Genomic DNA, 19,326 nt, shown 5'->3' with positions numbered 1-19,326 from the left:
CCGGAGCCACGCAGCTGCCAACGTGAACTATTCCATCTGAGGTTGAATTCAGTAGACAGAGGCCATAATTACCTTGGCTTATGCACAATAATTGGGATTTAAACATGCAAACACGGTGGCTGAAAAGAGTGACGAGTGGTCAGAAAACGTAGTGTAGGAGGTCACTTTTCAATGACCTTATTTGTTCCCGAGTCAACACCCGATTTCCTGAAGCAAGCAGATTAAATCCTCTGAATACAGATGCACAGTGTAACGTGGGGACAGCTCCCTTCTCCCTGACTGGGACAGAGGACTTGGTCTGCAGATGAAGAAGTGCTGGCTTTGGCCGAGGCCCTCACACCCCGACGGCCAGGGTTCCCCTTCCAAGGCCTGGGGTGTGGCCCCTTCTCCCCACAGAAAGGGCAAATCTGAGTGGCAGCTTCCTGGTGGCCCAGAGTGACTGGGCTTGACTTACTGTGGCTAGAACATGGCCCAGTAAGAATCAGCGCAATGAATCTGATGAGAAGAAGAAAAGGGATCGATGGGGGCAGGACAAGCTGCCCGAGGGGGCTTCTACTGTGAAAAGCAAGGAAATCCTGACTTTGGCTACAACCCCTTTAAAAAAATCAGTATCTAAATTAATCCCACTGACTTTTAAGATACAACACTAACAGGAAATGAAAAAGCTCAGAAATGCCTTAAGGATTAGCAGTCCCTTCAGGAGCACCCATTCCGTGCGGGGCCTTCTCGTCGACGTCTTCCATTGCCCCCCACCCAGGCACAGAAACCCTTCGCTGGGGAAACCACCGGCTCCCACAGGGTCCACCCCAGGCACAGCACCCACCGTTTAAGACGATCAGCACTTTCTTCCACTGGGTGTTGCCCACTTTTGGAGTCTGGCAGAAAAGAATTTTGTGCTTGTCGCAGACAAATATTCGGTCCAGAACAAACTTGGAGATCGCAGTATGTGAGAGGTTCTTCAGTGCTTCGTCCCTGCAGACGTTTCTGACGAGTTCCAGACGCTCCATGTAGACCAGGGGCTGGGCCAGCCGGCTGCCAGACAGCATCCTTCCGGTCGGCTGGGAGCGAGAGAACAGGGAGCAGGGCGGGCACGAGGGCCTGTTAGCCGGGGAGCAGCACAGGCCACAGCAAGCCTCGCCCAGGAGGCCCTGCACCCTCCCGTGTGCCAGCAAGCCCTGGGCGAGAACCACCAGGCAGCATGGCCGTGCGTGTGCATGAGTGTGAGGGTCACCGTCGGGAGTGGGGGGCTTGCGACTCAGGACGGGGGTACCTGCAGGACCACAACTTAATCACACACAAAGGTACCCTGCGCCGCTCCATCCTCGGCGCGGACAAGCAGAGGCAGGTCCTGTGCTCATCACTTGGCTGGCGGCATTACAGCTCGTGGTTTCCCGGAAACAGCAGGAAACCTTTCACTTGGGAATCGTGGTGAAAATGAGTTTCCACCCTGTTTACTCTCCTTAGCATTTCTCTTTCAGGCAACTCAGAGTTTCTGTATTTAGAATGTATAGATGGGGTCTGTTCTGAACATTCTCTGGTATACAGGACAAACCCCATCGTAATCACTATGTCTAAAACCACACGACTTCTCAGCCCCAGCTGCTGGCCTATGGGCTGAAGTCACATTTGATACAATAAAACAAGCAAAGCAAGGGAAAAAATGGAATCTGATCCCTATTTAATTCCGCTTCCTCAGCTCAAGCTTCCATACTATAAGGCCCCAGATGGAAGACTCTTTTGTCTACTTATGTTCTCAAGAGCTCTGCAGTTGAGGTTAACACGAGGCTGCCCCAAACCCACCCCCCACCCCCCGGCAGTCTCCAGGGCACTGGGATGACGAAGTCGGCACGATACTTCACCATCAGCAACGTGCCTTGGTGGAAGGGTCGCAGCCTCAATTCCCAGCAGGGCTGGGCTTTTCCTTTCTCACCTAGAACCTGTCATAGGTTCTCCTCTTTCCTTCCTTCCTTCCTGACAGTAAAACCACTGCTTCCAGTCCCTTCCTGGAACCTTTCTCAGAGCCTCTCCCCTGACCGGGTGAATCAGGGCTATGAATCCATCCAGTTGGCAAGGAAAGTGACGACTTGGTTCATCTGACTTTCCTTTATTGCCTCGAGGGAAGCTGACTTAAAAATCAAAAAAGGTGACAAGCTCAAGCACAAAATGACAGCACACTTTGGGGATGTTTCAGAACCTAAGAGCATATGTGCAGCCCAAGAGACCTCTGTTAATATTCAGTTCTCCGTTAGAAGGCAGAACTGTTCATTTCAAACACTCATCGGGTATTTCCTCGGTGCTTGGAACCGGTGGCGGCACCCTGCGGAGACCTGGGAGAGCCCCAGCGGGGTGACAGCCCGTGGTGGAGGCAGGGGCTGACTCGCGGGCACACTCGGCAGGGGTTCAGGGGCTCAGTCCCCAGTGGCTTCACCCAGGTGCAGGCTGCAGCGTTTGCCACAGACGTCTCCCAGCTCTCCAGGAGAGCCTAGCACGGTGATTCTAAATGGGGGGTAGGGGGATGGGGGGGGCTGTTCCATTCGCCTCACTCCTTGAGCCACCTCTAGCTGTGGTCCTGGTTCCGGGCATTTTGAAACGCTTCTGCTTCCAAGAACAGACTGTCTCTTTACTCTCATAAAGCTACACTGGACTCCTTCCTGAGATTTCAAAGTGGATGGTCCCTCTAAATTAACCTTATCAAATGAACCAAAATAACCTCATCTTATCTTTTAAAATGCACTAAGCCTGTCAGGCAATCAAATCATGGTGCAGGTGCAGCAGCCTGTCCTCCCTGAGGGCTGCATCAGTTACACGATGGGAGAGGGAAGTCAGCCTTCTGAAGCCCCTAAAACGAGGGTGTTAGGAAATCAGCCTCTGAAACCCCTGAAACGAGGACGTGGGCAGAACCAGGGCAGCAGGGGCTTCCACCCCAGCACACTCCCTGCTGTCCTGTCATGGATCAGACATAAACTCCCTGATGCTCAACATTTGCCAGGACGCTTAGTCCCTCTTGTGCTTAACTGAAGCCTGGCTGTCTCCCGAGGAAGGGAGGAAAGGCTTGGAGGTTCCTAAGGGGAAGACAACGCCTTGCAAAGGTTTTGGAAGTGAGAGCAGACCTGCCCCACCCCATCCACGGCAGGTCACCTCCAGCCCCCGCACATGCGGCATTGGCACGGCCCTGCCCCACCTCTGCAGAGGCCCAGGGAACCACACAGGGTGGGGGTGTGGGGGCAGCATCCTCCTTGCTTTCAGGGTCTAATTTAACCTCATTCCCAACTCTCTCTCACTTCTCCCAAGACAGTCTCCCTCCCTCTTCACCCTGATCTGATTTTTTAAAACATCAGATCTAACCCCAATCATGGATGACACTCAGAGCAACACCCAGGGGACAGCCACCTCTAAACCAGCTCTCATGACAAAATGCAGAAAAGCCTCCACCTACTTTGTCATTTTCGAGTTTTGCTTTATTTCAAGCTGAAGCATGAAATAAAGAGAAAAACAATTTCTCGTTCGATTGTTTTGCTTTAATTCTGTGTACTGCCTTGCACTGTTTTCTACTTTTTCTCTCAGGAAATAAACAATATCAATTGTAATTACTGATATTATTTTATGGTATTCTTCATCCAAACATTCATCATATACACAAAATAAACTTTATAAAGGTAGGTTATGGAACCTGACCGTATTTATGAAGCACCTTTCATACATGCCGAATTTTACGTCACCTAATGATTCACGGCCTCGGAAGGTACTCCTGACCGTCATACCCCTCACTTCCTTCCCCTGGCATCCGTGTTCTAGGATAATCCATACGACACGGTGGGAAGAGAAGGGGACGGAGAGAGCATGAAGTTCAAACTCCAGGACCACCCCTCGCTGGTCGGGGCTCGCTGGGCTGGTGAACAAAGGCCCCTGAGCCTCCTGTTTCCCAACTGCAAAATGAGTACAAACATTTACCCCTCAGAGGTCTACTATGAGGACAAAATGGGACTAAAACCCAGGAAAGGGCTTTGTAAACTGCTCCTTCAGGCCACCAGTTTTTACAGAAATGACATCCTGTACCCCCTAAGGAGAGTGACCACACACTGGTGTGTTTTCCTTTTAGCAGCATTTTGATGGCACCCTTGACTCAGAGCACTTTATTCCTCTTGGAAAATCTTACAGGTGTAAGCCCCTTCCTTTGTGTCATTATTTACCTTCGTAACCAGATAATCGTTTCCTTAACTCTATGAAAGCCACCCTCCGATTTTCTGTAAGATTCTTGTTTCTGTCTCTGTGTCCATCCAAATTCTTTGAGGTGCCAAAGGGTCTGAACAAAAAGCAATGTTCCAGGGACATTTCAGAGTTCTGCACACTTGAACTCTAGTACACCAATGTCCTGTGAAAAGTAAAACTGGGAAAGCACGAGACTCTGACCTGGCGTACACTTTCTGCATTTTACTTGGTTCTAATTCCTGGTCCCTGTACTGGGAACCACAGGCAGGACCTGCCCCTTCTCTACAGTTCAATCCTGGGCTGAGAAACACCCTTAGAGCTGCTCCACCCATTTCCTTCTGTCCACAAAACGCAACCTAAACTTTCCAGACCCAGATGGGGATTAGCAAGAGAGAGGATCCTTCCCTCAGGGTGTTTCCCTCATCCCTGGTAGGGAACTATCAGGAGTTTAAGTACAGAAGGAATCCGAGGAGAAAGACTTGGAATCAGCATGGCAAGCAAGGCCAGTGCTGGGTACAAGTGAGCAGCTTGTGCTCCGCTGGGAACTCCCACCGATACTGGGTGACAACCCTCATTTCTAGACTCGGTTCTCTCAGGCATAACTTTGGGAGGTTGGATCAGCTGCTCAGCTGAGCAAGGCTCCTTCTCGCTCTAAAATTCCAGTCTCTTCCCACTCCCCTGCGTTGCTCCTGACCTTGTCCAGCACACTCCACTCCCCTAGTCAAGTGACTCCTCAGCCATCTAGAAATTCGACACAAACGGTATATACAGAGCATCCATGATGTGCAAAGCATTGTGAGAAACCTAAAAGTAAGCATCACCTTGTGTCTCCCCAAAACAGAAGCTCCAAAGATGAACAGAAATGTGCAGCACTAACCAAAGCAGCTACCATGAAACTGCCAACGAAAGCACAGAGGAAGCTAATGGGGGGGAAGCCGCATCTGCACCGGGGTCAGTGGGTGCTCGGGGCAGGTCTCGGGGGACACTTTAGTTGAGAAAAAGAGGCAGCAGCGGCCGGCCAGACTGCAGCCCGGCAACCACTGAGCCCCACTGGAATCTGCGGGGGAGTTTGCATTTGGAAAGCGGTAACCGGTGGAATTGCATACTACCTTGGGAAGATAATTTGGGGAAGGGGGAAGTGTCCTAGTGACGTGCAGAAACAGGGAAACCTGTTTGAGTCTGGAACTTCATGGAGCCAAGAAGCAGTTTGGTGCCACCTCCCAGGTCTCCTCTTCCCTCTGAGGGTGGCCCCCAGGGTCGGTCCTCTGGCTGAGCCCCCAGGGGAGGTAGCTCCCATGCCCAGGTGAGGCTGGTGCTTGCTGCCCACCACACATACCCCCATCTCCAGCCCCAGGCCTGTCTTCATGCAAAAGGAAGGGTGCCACGGAGAGTGGCTGGACCAACTCCTCCCCAGGCCACCGACTAGTCCTGGCTTTCCGCTGCTGCTACACGGTCATCTTCTCTGTGTAGCCCAAACCTCCCTACTTTGCCCTCCTCACCCTCAGCCATACTCCAAGACTAGCACAGGGAGACAAATCAATGAAATAACTGTCCTCTTGGAATTTGGCAACCAGAGTTAAGCACATGTTCCCTTTTCCTCATGTGCTCCTTTTATCTTTGCGGCTACAGTACACATAGGAGAAGACAGAGATCATGTCGTATACCTCTTTTGTATTTCCCAAAGATCTTGGCACAGCTGATGAAATATGTAACTGAGTGATTGGTGGGTATCAGTCTGTTCTGCTTGCAATTGCTTACTTGTGAGACATGATCTTGCTTTTTGGTGGCCCCTCCTTCTCTTTCACACCCATGTCCCTCCCTGTTAGATACTGTGATGGTTAACATCGTGTTGTCAGCTTGGCTGGGTTCCGGTGGGCAGTGATTTGGTCAAGCCCTGCCATGCTTGTCAGGGTGAGGTTACTGCAAGATGGGATTTGCATCTATCATCAGAGGATTGCATCTATGATCGATAAAGGAGACACCTCAGCAATGTGGAATCTCCCCTCATCCAATCAGGATCTCAGAGGACAGAAGAGGAATTCAATCTCAACTCCTGTATTGGCTTTTGCCCGAGTTTCCAGGCAGCCAGCTTCCCCTGGGGAATACAGACTAGGGTTTACAGCATCATCTTTATTGGAGTTTCCAGCTTGCGGCTTGCCCTACAGTCTGGACTTACCAGCCTCTGTGGTGTTTTATATTCTGTCGGTTCTGTTTTTCTGGGGAACCCTGCCTAATCTCGATGTGTTCCTTCAAAGAGGTACACTTAAATTATAATATTAAAATAAATACGTTTAATTTCTGAAGGGGGACTTGTTTCTGGAGGGAATCTCTCCCAAATCCTCCATGAAAGCACAGTACATCTGTAAGTGATAATGGCCTGTGCCCGCCTCCAGGCTGAGGGCCTCTCAGTAGCGCACACGATGGCGGCCTGACTGCCCCTCTGCAAGAGGGCACCCCATAAACAAGCACTGCAGTGCGGGCTCACAGCCCTCTCAGTGCCGAAACAGCACAGCCACATTGCACCTCATCTCGGGGATCCCACCCGCAAGCACCTCCCCAAGCCGGGCTCCACCTGAGGCCCAGGCCCTCCCTGGCTTTCCACATTACCCACATCATCAACCGCTGCCCAGGACCTGCCACCAGGCAGACCCAGGCCCCTGCAGACGTCGTCCTTCCTCGGGAGCCCCCAGCAGTCCTGCTCCTCTGCTGGCCAGGGTCGGAGGGCACCAGGGGCCCCTGCCCTGCTTGTGCCCACCTTCAGTTCCTCAGGAACACGCGTCTCTTCCGGCAACTTCCCCGCCTCTGGCATGGTTGTCAGGAGCAGAAGCTCGTGCTTGGCGCTGTACACTGGAAGACAGAGAGGTTAAAAGTTCTTCTCGTGTAGGAAACACACACAGATCAGTGGAGCAGAATAGAAAAACCAGAGACAGACCCACACAAACATGCCGAACGGATTACTGACAAAGGGCAAAAGCAATTCAGCGGCAGAAAAACAGCCTTTTCAACAAAGAGTGCTGGAGAAACCGGACATCCATAGGCAAAAAAAACGAACCTTGACTTAAACCTTACACCTTATACAAAAACTAACCCAAAATGAATCATGGATCATGGACTTAAATGGAAAACACAGAACTATCAAACCTTTAGAATAAAACACTGGAGAAAACCTTCAGCATCTAAGGGTAGAAAAAGAATTCTTACTTGACAGCGAAAGCACAATTCAACTAATAAACTGGACCTCATCATAATTAAAAATTTTTGCTCTGTGAAAGACCCTGTGAAAAGAATGAAAAGACAAAGAACTAGTATCTAGAATATAGAAATATAGAACTCTCAAAACTCTACAGTAAACATAAGCCATCCAATCAGAAGGAGATGGGCAAAAGATGCACAGACATGTCACTGCAGGGGACGCACAAATGGTATCAAGCCCTTGAAAGGACGTTCAACATCACAAGCCACTAGGGAAATGCAAACGGAAACCCCAACGGGAAATCACCGCGCACCTATCAGAACAGCTACGATAAAAAAGAGCACACCTCTGAGTACTGGCAAGGAAGCGGGGCGAGTGGATCACTCACACGGCGGGCAGCGTGGGAAACGGTGCAGTGACTCCGGAACGGTTTGGCAGTTCCCGAGGAAACTAAGTGTGCAACTAGCACACGGCCCAGCAATGGCCCTCCTGGGCCTGTATCCCAGGGAAATGAAGACTCGTGTTCACCCAAAAATCTGCACACAGATGTCTGCAGCAGCTTCATCTGTCACAGCCCCAAACTGCAAGAATCCAGAAGCCCTTCAATGGGTAAATGGTCAAGCGAACCGTGGCACACCCGTACCATGGGATGCTGTCCAGCAATAAAAAGGGACAAAGTACCGATACAGGAAGACAACTTGGAGGCATCTCCAGGGCATTATGCTGAGTGATAAATGCCGATCCCAAAAGGTCACATGCTGGAGGATTCATCTATATGACATTTTTGAAGTGACAAAATTATAGAAATTTAGAGTAGATCAGTGGTTGTGGTGGACAGGGACGGGGGTGGGGCTGGGAGAGGAGGGAAGTGGGTTTGGCTACAAAAGGGCAACAACTGTGGTGCTGGAAGTGTCTGTATTTAGGTCAATATCAACATACCCTGGTAGAGACGGTGCACGACAGTTGTACAGGACGGAACCTGTGGGGAGACCGGGTAAAGCCTGCACAAAACTTTTCTGTTACTTGTTACAAGGACATGTGACTCTATGATTATTTCAAAATAAGACTTAAGGAAAAGAAAAGTCTCCTCAGCAGTCAGGTCGGCGCTTACACAGCAGTAAAACAGCCCTGGGAACCCAGGGTAGGCGACAGGACTCTTACAAAGGCTGGTCCAGAAGAATCATTGACAATGAACTGTTTACTTTGAAACCTTGGGTGCAGAATTTAAATTTCAACCTTTCAAGGCTTCTCAAAATCTAACTAACAATTAGGAAGAAAGGGTAAATACCAAACAGAAGCATAAAAGTCAATTATACACAGGCATGTTTAACTTTTTTCAGGAATCAAAACCTGGTCCTCTTGGGATGCTACTTCCAACAACCCTCTCCCACCCCCTGCTGCGGCCCCGTGCAGCTGGCAGGTTGTCTGCAAATCCCCGACCTCCAGCCCGAAGGGGACGTGAGCGCCAGCGGCCTGCAGGGCCCTCCCTCCTGCCAGCGGAGGACAGCGTTACGGGGTCTCGCAGTGCCCTGCCCACGAGGACAACCCCACTCCCCAGCTCTTACACTTGAGAGCTATTTGATTCCAATGCAATCTCTTTGCCGTACGCCTTTAGGAGTCCCACTAAAATCTTTTTCCCTATCGACCTTTGAATCAAAACATAATTCTAACCAGGGCTGTGTGTCAGAGCCGTTCTGTTCCTACATTAAGGACAAAGAACACTACGGATCACGTAAACGTGGACAAAGCAGCAGTGCCCCAGCCTCAAGCGCCTCCAAAGGCACCACCCCGAGGGCTCCCGGAGGCTGAGGCCCGCCGTCCTCCTTTGTCATAACTTGGCCACCTGTGAGCGCTGGCACGCTATTTTAAAAGAAATTCATGTTCTCCTCTGCTCAGGTGACTCCTAGGGTTCCAACAACGGTTTCCACTGCTCAATGCAAACGTGTAGCTCTGTCACCCGTTTAAGGGTTTTAGAGACAGTTTACATAGGGAGATAGATCCCAAATTCTAAGCAATGGACGGATAAGTGAACTCTTGGAGAGCAACCTTTCTCCCCCACTAGGAAGTGCATGGAAATGGGCTTTGGCAGCTGCGGGGCAGCTCACCTTCCAACCACACGCGCTGGACTAGTCAGCCACTGGTTTTAACATTTTTATGATTTTAAACTTCCTGGCATTTGCTCCCCACCTCCTACCCGATTCGGCTACATTCAAGTAAGGTTAGTAGCATCATTTACATTTTGTTTTCTTTCTCGGTTGATTAACAGACGACTGTTATGTTCAGCACAAGGTTGTTATCACTGCTTGATCAGAGAGGTCTCTCCTCATAATGTAGCATGTCTCCATGATATATTAGCCTGTTTTTCTTGCGGACGTCATTGTACTCATACTATTGTCATTATACTTAGTTTTCTTACAAAATGTTTTGTCGTGCATTGCTTTATTTTTCTGAAAGTGACCACGTCCACTCATCTTCCCGGCAATGCTTCGTATCCTGCCCATGAGTGTTACCAACCTACACGCGCATCCCCTTGCCCAGCATGTGCTGGCTGGTGGGCGTCAAAGACTTGACATCACAGGTCTGTCTCCAAGGCCCTCCATCGAGTTGAGGAGCTGAGACAAGGCAGAAGATTGTCAGGGGAAGTAAAACAGAAGCGAGAAGAAGAACCAGTGTTTGCACACATGCACACTCTTGCAAGGAGGCTGTTCCGTATTTAGAGGATCAACATGTCATGCTACCATCCCCATAACTGAAAGGCACCTTTCCCCTACAACGGGGTCCAGTTACAACATCCAATCCTAGTACAACATGATGCAGATTTGTTAACCAGTGATTAATAACTGCGACAAACACCATCACGGTTCCATAGCTGAACTGCAGAGAAACTGTAATGCTATAAAAAGGTAAGTGTTGCACTGAATAGCGGTTTAAGAAAAATCTGCTCTTCCTATCCGCTCTAAGGGTGGAGAGCATCATACAAACCAGGCGGGTGAGAACACAGTGTCCAGTGTCCACCAGACGGGACTCTGCAGCAGACCCCGATAGTGCGGCCCCATGGAAACCCGGGCACAGCAGACTGGCTCCCTGGCCCCCTTAACGCTGCAGCCAGCATTCTCATCTGCCCCATAGGAGATGGAATTTCATTGCATGGATGCCACTGGGTTATGAGGTCAGTTCTGTGCAGAGACTTCAAAATGGGCTTCTGGTTCAAAAGCAGAAACACTGAGATTACAAGTGAAATATGCTCCAACACACGAGAGGACCCCTTGCAGCCACAGACGTACAGACCCGTTTTGGCGTCCCACCCAGCTCCAGGACTCCCCCATGGGTTGTGTCCTCCGACAGAGGAGGGTACCCAAGGCCCCGTGGCTACACTCACGCAGCACAGTGCTTGGGGACGGGGACAAAGCCTTGGAACCTGCCTCGCCTGGGGCAGGGCACACCTGAACCTCCTTCTGGCCCTGCAGGGGTGGTGACCGTCTGGCTTCTCGTGGATGCTCCATCCAGGGCTTAACCCTCCAGGTTGGCGAGAAACCCTGTGATGGAAGCTCAGTTCCCTCTGTTCAAAACTCACCCCGTGAACAGACAACCCTCTCGGCGATCCGAGCCACCTGCTTAGGGATAAGGGCGTAAGATCCTGCGTGAGTCAGGATGGGCTGGGCTGGGCTGCACTGCAGTAACTCTCACCCCAAGTTCACTGTGCACCTCAGGGCCGCAGCCTCCCACAGCACCCGGCCTGGGGGTGCTTTCCCTGCCTTCCTCCGGCTGGAAACAGGCCCGAGGGGCGAATCGTGCTCAGGCCGTACCCACCACGGTGGCCAGCAGCCACACCCAGCCAGGGGGTGCAAAGCAGCAGCTCCACAACCCGCCTTGAGGGACACAGCCAGGGGGGCATAGAGAACACCCCTAAAGCCTCCCACAGGACTTTCCTCCAGGTTTAAAGCCCTAAACCCTTTCTTCTTTCTTCATAGGTTTTACTTTTTATTCTGCTACTTCTTTTCTCCCTTTTACAAAATCCTCTCGAGCTTCTATACTTTTCTGAGAACATTCGGCATAAACTTTGCCACATCATAACAGAGCAACACCGGGTTTACCTAACATCGTAGAGGAGTGTGGCGTTCTTCAGAGGTTATTCTGTCAGATAACATTAAAACCCAAAGGGACACATTTTATTAACTATTTCTGATGGCATTCTAAAATACACATATATACACTCCTACCTCATATAAACAAAATATATCTAAATAACTTAACCTCCTGACCTCAGACTGACATGCCTTTTGACAGCGTTCCTCATCCGGAGGTGAAATGTAAGGGAATCGTGAGTAAAATGTGCAAACTCGTCATAACATCTATTCCGTCTTCGCAGCAGCTCTGTATTTATCTTTCCATTTCCCAGCTGACTTCTACACTTGTGGTCTTGGCCCTGGCGGCACATTAGACTAATCTGCAGAGTTGTATAAAGTTGTAGATACCTGGGCCCCACCTCTCCAGACTCTGATTCACTTGTTCTCAGGTGGGGCCAATAGTTGAATTAATTAGTTTAAAAAGTCCCCAGATTCTGTTAATTTCTGATGGTTGTAGTAGGAACAAGTTCACTGAAATGTTGCTATATTATGTAACTTTCTTGGGGTAAAGTAGGAACATGTTGGAAGTTAAGCAGTTATCTTAGGTTAGTTGTCTTTTTCTTACTCCCTTGCTATGGTCTCTTTGAAATGCTCTTTTATTGTATGTTTGTTTTCTTTTTAACTTTTTTTTTCATACAGGTGATTTGAAAAAAGAAGGGAAAGTTAAAAAAAAAAAAAGAAAAAAGACAAACAAGGGAAAAAAAAAAAAAAAAAAGATGCAGTGCCCCCTTGAGGAGCCTGTGGAGAATGCAGGGGTATTCGCCTACCCCACCTCCATGGTTGCTAACATGACCACAGACATAGGGGACTGGTGGTTTGATGGGTTGAGCCCTCTACCATAAGTTTTACCCTTGGGAAGACGGTTTGCTGCAAAGGAGAGGCTAGGCCTCCCTGTATTTGTGCCTAAGAGTCTCCTCCTGAATGCCTCTTTGTTGCTCAGATGTGGCCCTCTCTCTCTGGCTAAGCCAACTTGAAAGGTGAAATCACTGCCCTCCCCCCTACGTGGGATCAGACACCCAGGGAAGTGAATCTCCCTGGCAACGTGGAATATGACTCCCAGGGAGGAATGTAGACCTGGCACCGTGGGACGGAGAACATCTTCTTGACCAAAAGGGGGATGTGAAAGGAAATGAAATAAGCTTCAGTGGCAGAGAGATTCCAAAAGGAGCCGAGAGGTCACTCTGGTGGGCACTCTTATGCACACTTTAGACAACCCTTTTTAGGTTCTAAAGAATTGGGGTAGCTGGTGGTGGATACCTGAAACTATCAAACTACAACCCAGAACCCATGAATCTCGAAGACAGTTGTATAAAAATGTAGCTTATGAGGGGTGACAATGGGATTGGGAAAGCCATAAGGACCAAACACCACTTTGTCTAGTTTATGGATGGATGTGTAGAAAAGTAGGGGAAGGAAACAAACAGACAAAGGTACCCAGTGTTCTTTTTTACTTCAATTGCTCTTTTTCACTCTAATTATTATTCTTGTTATTTTTGTGTGTGTGCTAATGAAGGTGTCAGGGATTGATTTAGGTGATGAATGTACAACTATGTAATGGTACTGTAAACAATCGAAAGTACAATTTGTTTTGTATGACTGCGTGGTATGTGAATCTATCTCAATAAAATGATGATTAAAAAAAAAAAAAAAAAAAAAAAAAAAAAAAAAAAAAGTCCCCAGATGGACACAGATCCCAGGAATGAGCCGACCACGGCTTCGAGGGGCAGAGAATGTCTTCTCAACCAAAAGAGAGAAAAGAAAGGTAAAAAAATGAGGTTTCAGTGGCTAAGAGATTTCAAGTGGAGTTGAGAGGCTGTCCTGGAGGTTACTCCTGTGCAGGCTCCACCGAGATACACTAAATAACCACAGTACGACAAGTCCAAGTCAACAGTAGCCCCAAAACCCTAAAGAATACCTGGAGCCCTATCTGAGTCCCTATAAAAGTTTCACTCACTAAGTCTATTCTTCAGAAACTCAAACCCTCCAGAGAACTCCTGTGCCAGCTAAGTCCCAAAACCCAGAGGCGATAGCCTCTCCAAGAACATCAATGAGATGCATCCCTTTTTCCCATAATGTTGACACCCCTTTTCAACATGAACAAGTTAGGGTGGGCATTGCCTAGACATCCCTGGAGATCAGGAAGGTGATTAAATGAGAGGAAGGGGTAGCAACAGACAAGAAGGAATATAACAAAGGATTATGAATACTGGATCTTTATATTATTTTATTTTACTTTTTTATTTATATACATATTTTATTTACTTTTTTTTTTTAGTTGTTAGGGTATTAGAATAGTTAGAAGGAAATAACTGAAATGGTGGATCTATAATCCATAACATTCTTTGAAATTTCCTCTATAGCTATTTGTTAAATTGTACTTTGAAAGTTATCTCCTTTCTGTTAGGTTCGGAGCCATTCAAGAATCCACACAATGCAGCGAGTCAAAGTTTAAGTATAAAGTTTAAGATTTATTAGAGAAGAAAGCAGGTGGGAGCCAGCAGAAAAGAAGAAAAAGATAATGGCTCCTGCTCTCTATCCGAGAGCAGCATTTTTTAATCAAAAAAGGAACCCATGTTGGGTAGGGTGTCTGCTGTGATGTTCTGTGTCTTGACTGGGTGAGGGCCTATCTACTTGGGCTGATTGGTTGGTAGAATTCTGAGACAATATTCTTTTTAGGAAAGCAGCTGTGTTATCTAACTGGGGAGAGCAGGCCTTTTTGGTTGGTTGTCTTACGGGCATATCTGACCTTGGCTTACCCGCCTTCGAGGGGCCACTGTGACTGAGACAGCCTTGACCAGCTTTGAACAGCCTCATCCTTTAGTCTATGGGGCACCTGTTTTCTGTGAGATAAGCTGCGGGGCCCCTGGGTTAGAAACTCCTTCTACATGTTAGTTTCTTCTTCTGGGATCTAACATTCTCTGTATGTGTTATATTTCACAATAAGGAAATAACTGAAATTGTGGAACTGTAACCCACAATATTCCTTGAAATTTGCTACTTATTAAATCATACTTTAAAAGTTATCACTTTTCTGTATGTATGTTACATTTCACAATAACAAAATGTAAAAAAAGAAAAGAATATTTGTGACAGCATTATTTATAATAATAAAACACTGTTTGCTTTCACATGGTCTAATAGGGTAGAAGCTAAATTATGGTACATCCATAATGTAAATGTTACAAGCAAAGTTTTCAGAGTTTTAATTTGGAAAAAAAAAAAAAAAGGCCCCAGACGGTTCTGAAGGGCAGCCGGAGAAGAGAACCCCCGTTCTAAAACTAAGGGATCCCCGTTATGACTAATGCATAATTGTGCTGAGGTAACTGGAGATATTTCCAAATCATCAGACTGACACCATCTCCAACTCTTAACAGCCCCACAAGATCCAACTCGCTCTCCCACGAGCCACTGGCCCTCGGTGCCATGACTTTCTGGGGTGCTCCTGGCCACCAGGACGCCTGTAGGTGTGATGGCACCTTTTCAAGGCTGTGATAACCACACAGGTTTTCTCACTAGGGCTCCTGGAAGAGGGCAGTTTTGATGAAAGCCAGTTGGGGACCCAGGCACTGAAACCCTAATAAATGTTACTGGTGTAAACTGCAAAGCCGAGAACCACCACTCGTGCTTTCCTCTTCTCCCTGCAGCACTGACTTCCGATCTTGTTGCTCCGGATCAGCCGGGATGGGGAACAGCGGGGTTGGGAGGTGTGAGGTGGACACGCTCAGGCACTTCCTAAGGTGCAGAGCAGTCCTCCGTCCACATGGCATCCAGGTGGCGCAGGTGTGGGCAGCTGCAGGAGTCAACAGGGAAGGCCACCAGTGCAGATGCATTTCCAATGCCCTCTTTCTAAAAGCCACAACCAGCAGGAGGCTGCACAAAGCACTGAGCAGGATAGACACCCACACTTGGCCACATTCTCGGGCATCCTTCCCATGAGGCAGAAGCCTTCAGGCGAACCCACAACTGCTCCCAAGCCACCTTCCGGACCCCCGAGCACTGTGCCTGCTGAAGTTTGCCATTAAAACAGCCACGCCGCTGGGCCCAAGCTCACCACCACACCTCCTAGCACAAACCCAGCCCTTTACAGGTTAAGAGCACCTCGCTGAACTCACGGCAGCCTCGCGAGGCTGTCAGAGCAGGTCCTCTGTCCCCTGCACAGAGAAAACACTAAGGCTTAGGTAGCAGAAGACAAGAGCACGAACCAAAGTCAGCTCTCTTCTGAGGCCTGGTTTGTTGCTCTTTACATGCCCTCATTCAAATGCTTACATTCAGTAAAGGGGAATTAAAGAATCCTCCATGGCAACATGACACACGTGTATTTAAGGGGCCTGACCACACTGAGGGTGACCCTGGACATGTGGCAACCAGCGCGGCACGGCTGCAGGCACCCAGGCACGCTCATCAATCGTGTCTCACGACGGCATGGAGCAGGTCCCCACACAGCAGCCCCCAGACGCCCTGACGAGGGGCACTGGGTGTCGCTGGGGCAGACCCTGCTCCTCTGGCCACACCTGGCTTCCCTCGGCCCTCGAGGGGAGCTGCTGGGGGAGAAGTGACCCTCCCTCCCCACAGCCTCTCCGCTCCCATCTCCAACAGGACGTGGACACCAGACCTCAAAAGTCTTGGATTCCGTGACAAGAGGCCACCTGTGCATATATCGAAGAACAAAATTGCAGCAAAGCCTTGGTGGACCAAAACCCATCTCGGGACAAAGAACACCTACCATCTGGGTCTTTAAAGGTCAGCGTGATGAACTTGCTCGCCACCATGAACATGAAGATCACCCAAAAACAGGCGGCCAGCAGAAGCCACTGGTGCTGCATGTTGTCAAACGCCAGCCATTCAACGACCCTCCCTGGAAAACATAAGCAAAACCTCCTGCCACTTAAAAACAAATCGGTAACAAAACAACTGGCAAGGTCAGTTAACAGTATCAATAACAAATACTTAAATTTTTTCCATTGGTACATTGGTATTTTCACTGGCTATTTAACATTTTATTTTTAATTAATAATACTAAGTTGTCAATTTAATAATTAAATCAAATTTCAAAGGAACCATCATGAGATAATATCTTTCTATTTGCTTTGGGGATATAAGACTTTACTTTTGCTCATCTACCTTCTGATTCCTTTCCAGCCTGGGTGACAAAGTGAGTTTTCAGGGCACGCCAGGCCTGGCAGCAGGGGGCAGGAGAAGGCCTGCAAAGGATTAGCTTTTTGCTGTAATTCTCAGAGGGCAGATGCCTTCCTTAGCCAACGGGCTTAACATCTGACTTGCTGACACCTAGAGAATCTCTAAAGGAAGCAGCCAACACTTGAGCGCCTCTGTCCCCGCTAGCCCACCTGCAAAGCCCTGGGCAGAACCCTGGTGGTGGACACCTCTCATGCTCTCTCCGGCCCCTGCAGGGACACAGGGCACATCCAGTCCCCGGCAGGTCACGGGAGCCACGCTCTGCTGCAGGAGACACATGAAGAACCAGGAGATCTCGATCGATTCTTGGCAAGAAACACAACACAGTGTTTCCGTGTTCTCTTTAATCCAGTGCTTCTTCAAGCCAAACCAAACCATTCGGAGAGACGCTGCCAGTCTGGGTTGGTTTCCACCAGCCGCCCGAGGCCATCCCTCACTCCAGGCAGGGGAACACGGTCGTCCCAACACAGCGCCGACCGCACGTGGTTTCAGGGAGAGCTTCTGAGGTCTGGAAGGGACAGAGCTGAGAGGGGACGTGGGTGGGCACGTCTCCTTTCCCAACAGTGCCCCTTTCCTCGAGTGTCACTGCAACCAGCCTCCCAGGCCTGGATTCCCTCCAACACCCCCAGCAGGGGGTATCCAGCTGACACAGGGAAGGGCAGCAACGGGGAACGTGCCACCTGCCAAGTGTGGCCCAGTGTGGTTTCGGGGCTCCCAGGCAGGCCTGCCAGGTGTAACAAGTAAAAATACAGACACCCAGTTAAGTCTGAATTTCAGAGAAACAATAAATAACAAGTTAGTGTAATTGGGTCCCAAATATTGCACGGGACATACTTTCACTAAGAAACCACTTGTTGTTTGACTGAAATTCAAGTTTAAACTGCATGTCCTGTCCTTTATCTGGCAACCCCCGTCTCCTAGGGGCACTGGGAATCCCTCCTCTGGTTTGGAGCCAGCAGTTTGTCTTCCGAGAATCTTCCCTTCCCCATCTGTCATACCTCGCAGTAGGCAGCACGGCACAAAAAGAGCACTCGACTCGGTCAAACCCTCGCTCCAGTTGACACTCGCTGGCTCCACGACTCGCCGGTCACTGAACCTAAGCCATGATTTCCCTGGCTGGGCCAGGGTGGTGGCGAGGATTAAATGAAAACGTCCATAAAAGGACCAACCCGTCTGAGGGCAGACCCTCGATCAACATAAGGCAGCCGATCCCTCAGCGCCCTTGGTGACTTTCCGGTTTAATCTCTGCCCTTCTAAGTGTGGTGGCCTGGTGTGGGCTGCCAGGAGAGGGAAAGGAACGACAGCCTTCCAAGCCCAGACTGCACCAGCCCCCAACCCTTCCCTTCCAGAGACCCGTGAGTCACAGCCTGTGCCCAGGGGCACGAGCACTGCAGCTCCCAGCCCACGGAGCTGTCCCCAAGACAGGGACACCCAGAGGGGCCCATCCCTATCAGTGTGGGCCGGGGAGTAACGAGAAAGGGCCATGCAGTGTGCCAGCGGAGCAGAGAGGCACACGCTGCCGTGCACTATTGCTCACCAGGAGTTAGTGTCCCAGGAAGAGGCTGCCGGGTTCCATGTGGCCTGGTGCTGGCCATGCACGCTGTCCCTGTGCTGGGGCGAGTGACAGATTGGGGACACAGCTGCCCTCTGCCTGCCTTGCACCCACAGACCCACGGGAGAACCTCCTGGCGCCGGCCCCTGTCCCCTGCCCTGCTCACCCCTCAACACCTCACGGTCCCCCAGGCTTCCAGGCCCTGCAGCACCTTCACTGGGCCTCAGGCTGATTTCTGAGCAGTTTTTATGGCCTAAGAATCTAATCCTTCCAAAGGGAACTAGTTTTCTGAAGGGGATGTAATTTGAGACCCACCCACCTCCAGATAAAGTAGGAAGATAACAAATGGCCTTCAGGGAAAGGAGGGTCACACCATCAGCACTCCAGGAAGCCAGGTGGCTTGGGGGTAGGATTTCAACACCTGGGCTTGTGCAAAAGTGAGACCTGAACTATTCTGAAGCTACATCTGCCTTCCCAAATTTGGATTTTCATTTACAGTCAGGATCAGGCTGGGGGAAGGATTTTCATTTGCAGTCAGGACCAGGCTGGGGGACGAGATCGGTCCACACTCCTCCCCACCCACCTGAGCGGCCTAGGGTTAGTGCCCTGTTACCTGCGAGGGTAACAGCAGCCACCTGCAGCCACACCTGTGAGGTGAGGCGCCAACAGGGTGATGTCTGCCGAAGTACCTCCCTGACAACCACACCACTTACAGTCTAGCATCCAGGGGGAATTTTATTTTCAGATGGGAATTTTTAATTTTCAGAAGGGGCCCATGAGAAGTTCGATTTTTAAGGTGACTGTGGCTAAACTCCTAATGTAAGAAATTCAGAACATTCTTCTCCTTGCGAGCCTGGCCACTGCATCAGGGTGGGGAGAAGCGCAGGCGAGAAGGCTCCCTCCCTCCTCCCCCTTCCCTCGTAGCCCACCTGCTGCTTCCCTGCCACTGCATCGGGCGGGGATGGTGCCCAGATCATGGGGCAACTCCCACGGGGGCTGCAGATCTGGAAACCTTCACGTAAGCAAACATCCTTCTCCCTCTCCTGCCAAAA

The 19,326-nt window shown here is 49.8% G+C and overlaps 1 protein-coding gene across 11 annotated transcripts in view; it reads right to left on the bottom strand.

Moving 5' to 3' along the window:
• Positions 1–19,326, bottom strand: part of CHST10 (carbohydrate sulfotransferase 10) — a 33,116-nt gene that overhangs the window by 5,199 nt on the left and 8,591 nt on the right. For 6 of the 11 annotated variants that reach the window (XM_037806910.1, XM_037806914.1, XM_037806911.1 and 3 more), the window contains 3 exons: positions 16,253–16,384; positions 6,965–7,056; positions 824–1,058 (listed from right to left, as the gene is read on the bottom strand). In XM_037806910.1, the coding sequence (XP_037662838.1) occupies positions 824–1,058; positions 6,965–7,056; positions 16,253–16,352 (427 nt within the window). In that variant the 5' untranslated portion in view covers positions 16,353–16,384. Of the gene's footprint in view, positions 1–823; positions 1,059–6,964; positions 7,057–16,252; positions 16,385–16,874; positions 16,987–19,326 lie in introns of those variants that run through there. The other 5 variants (XM_037806908.1, XM_037806909.1, XM_037806905.1 and 2 more) reach the window with 1 other exon arrangement.

The sequence above is a fragment of the Choloepus didactylus genome, chromosome 17, assembly GCF_015220235.1.
Source record: "Choloepus didactylus isolate mChoDid1 chromosome 17, mChoDid1.pri, whole genome shotgun sequence".
Taxonomy (NCBI): domain Eukaryota; kingdom Metazoa; phylum Chordata; class Mammalia; order Pilosa; family Megalonychidae; genus Choloepus; species Choloepus didactylus.
This window is presented reverse-complemented; position numbering and strand designations above follow the sequence as displayed.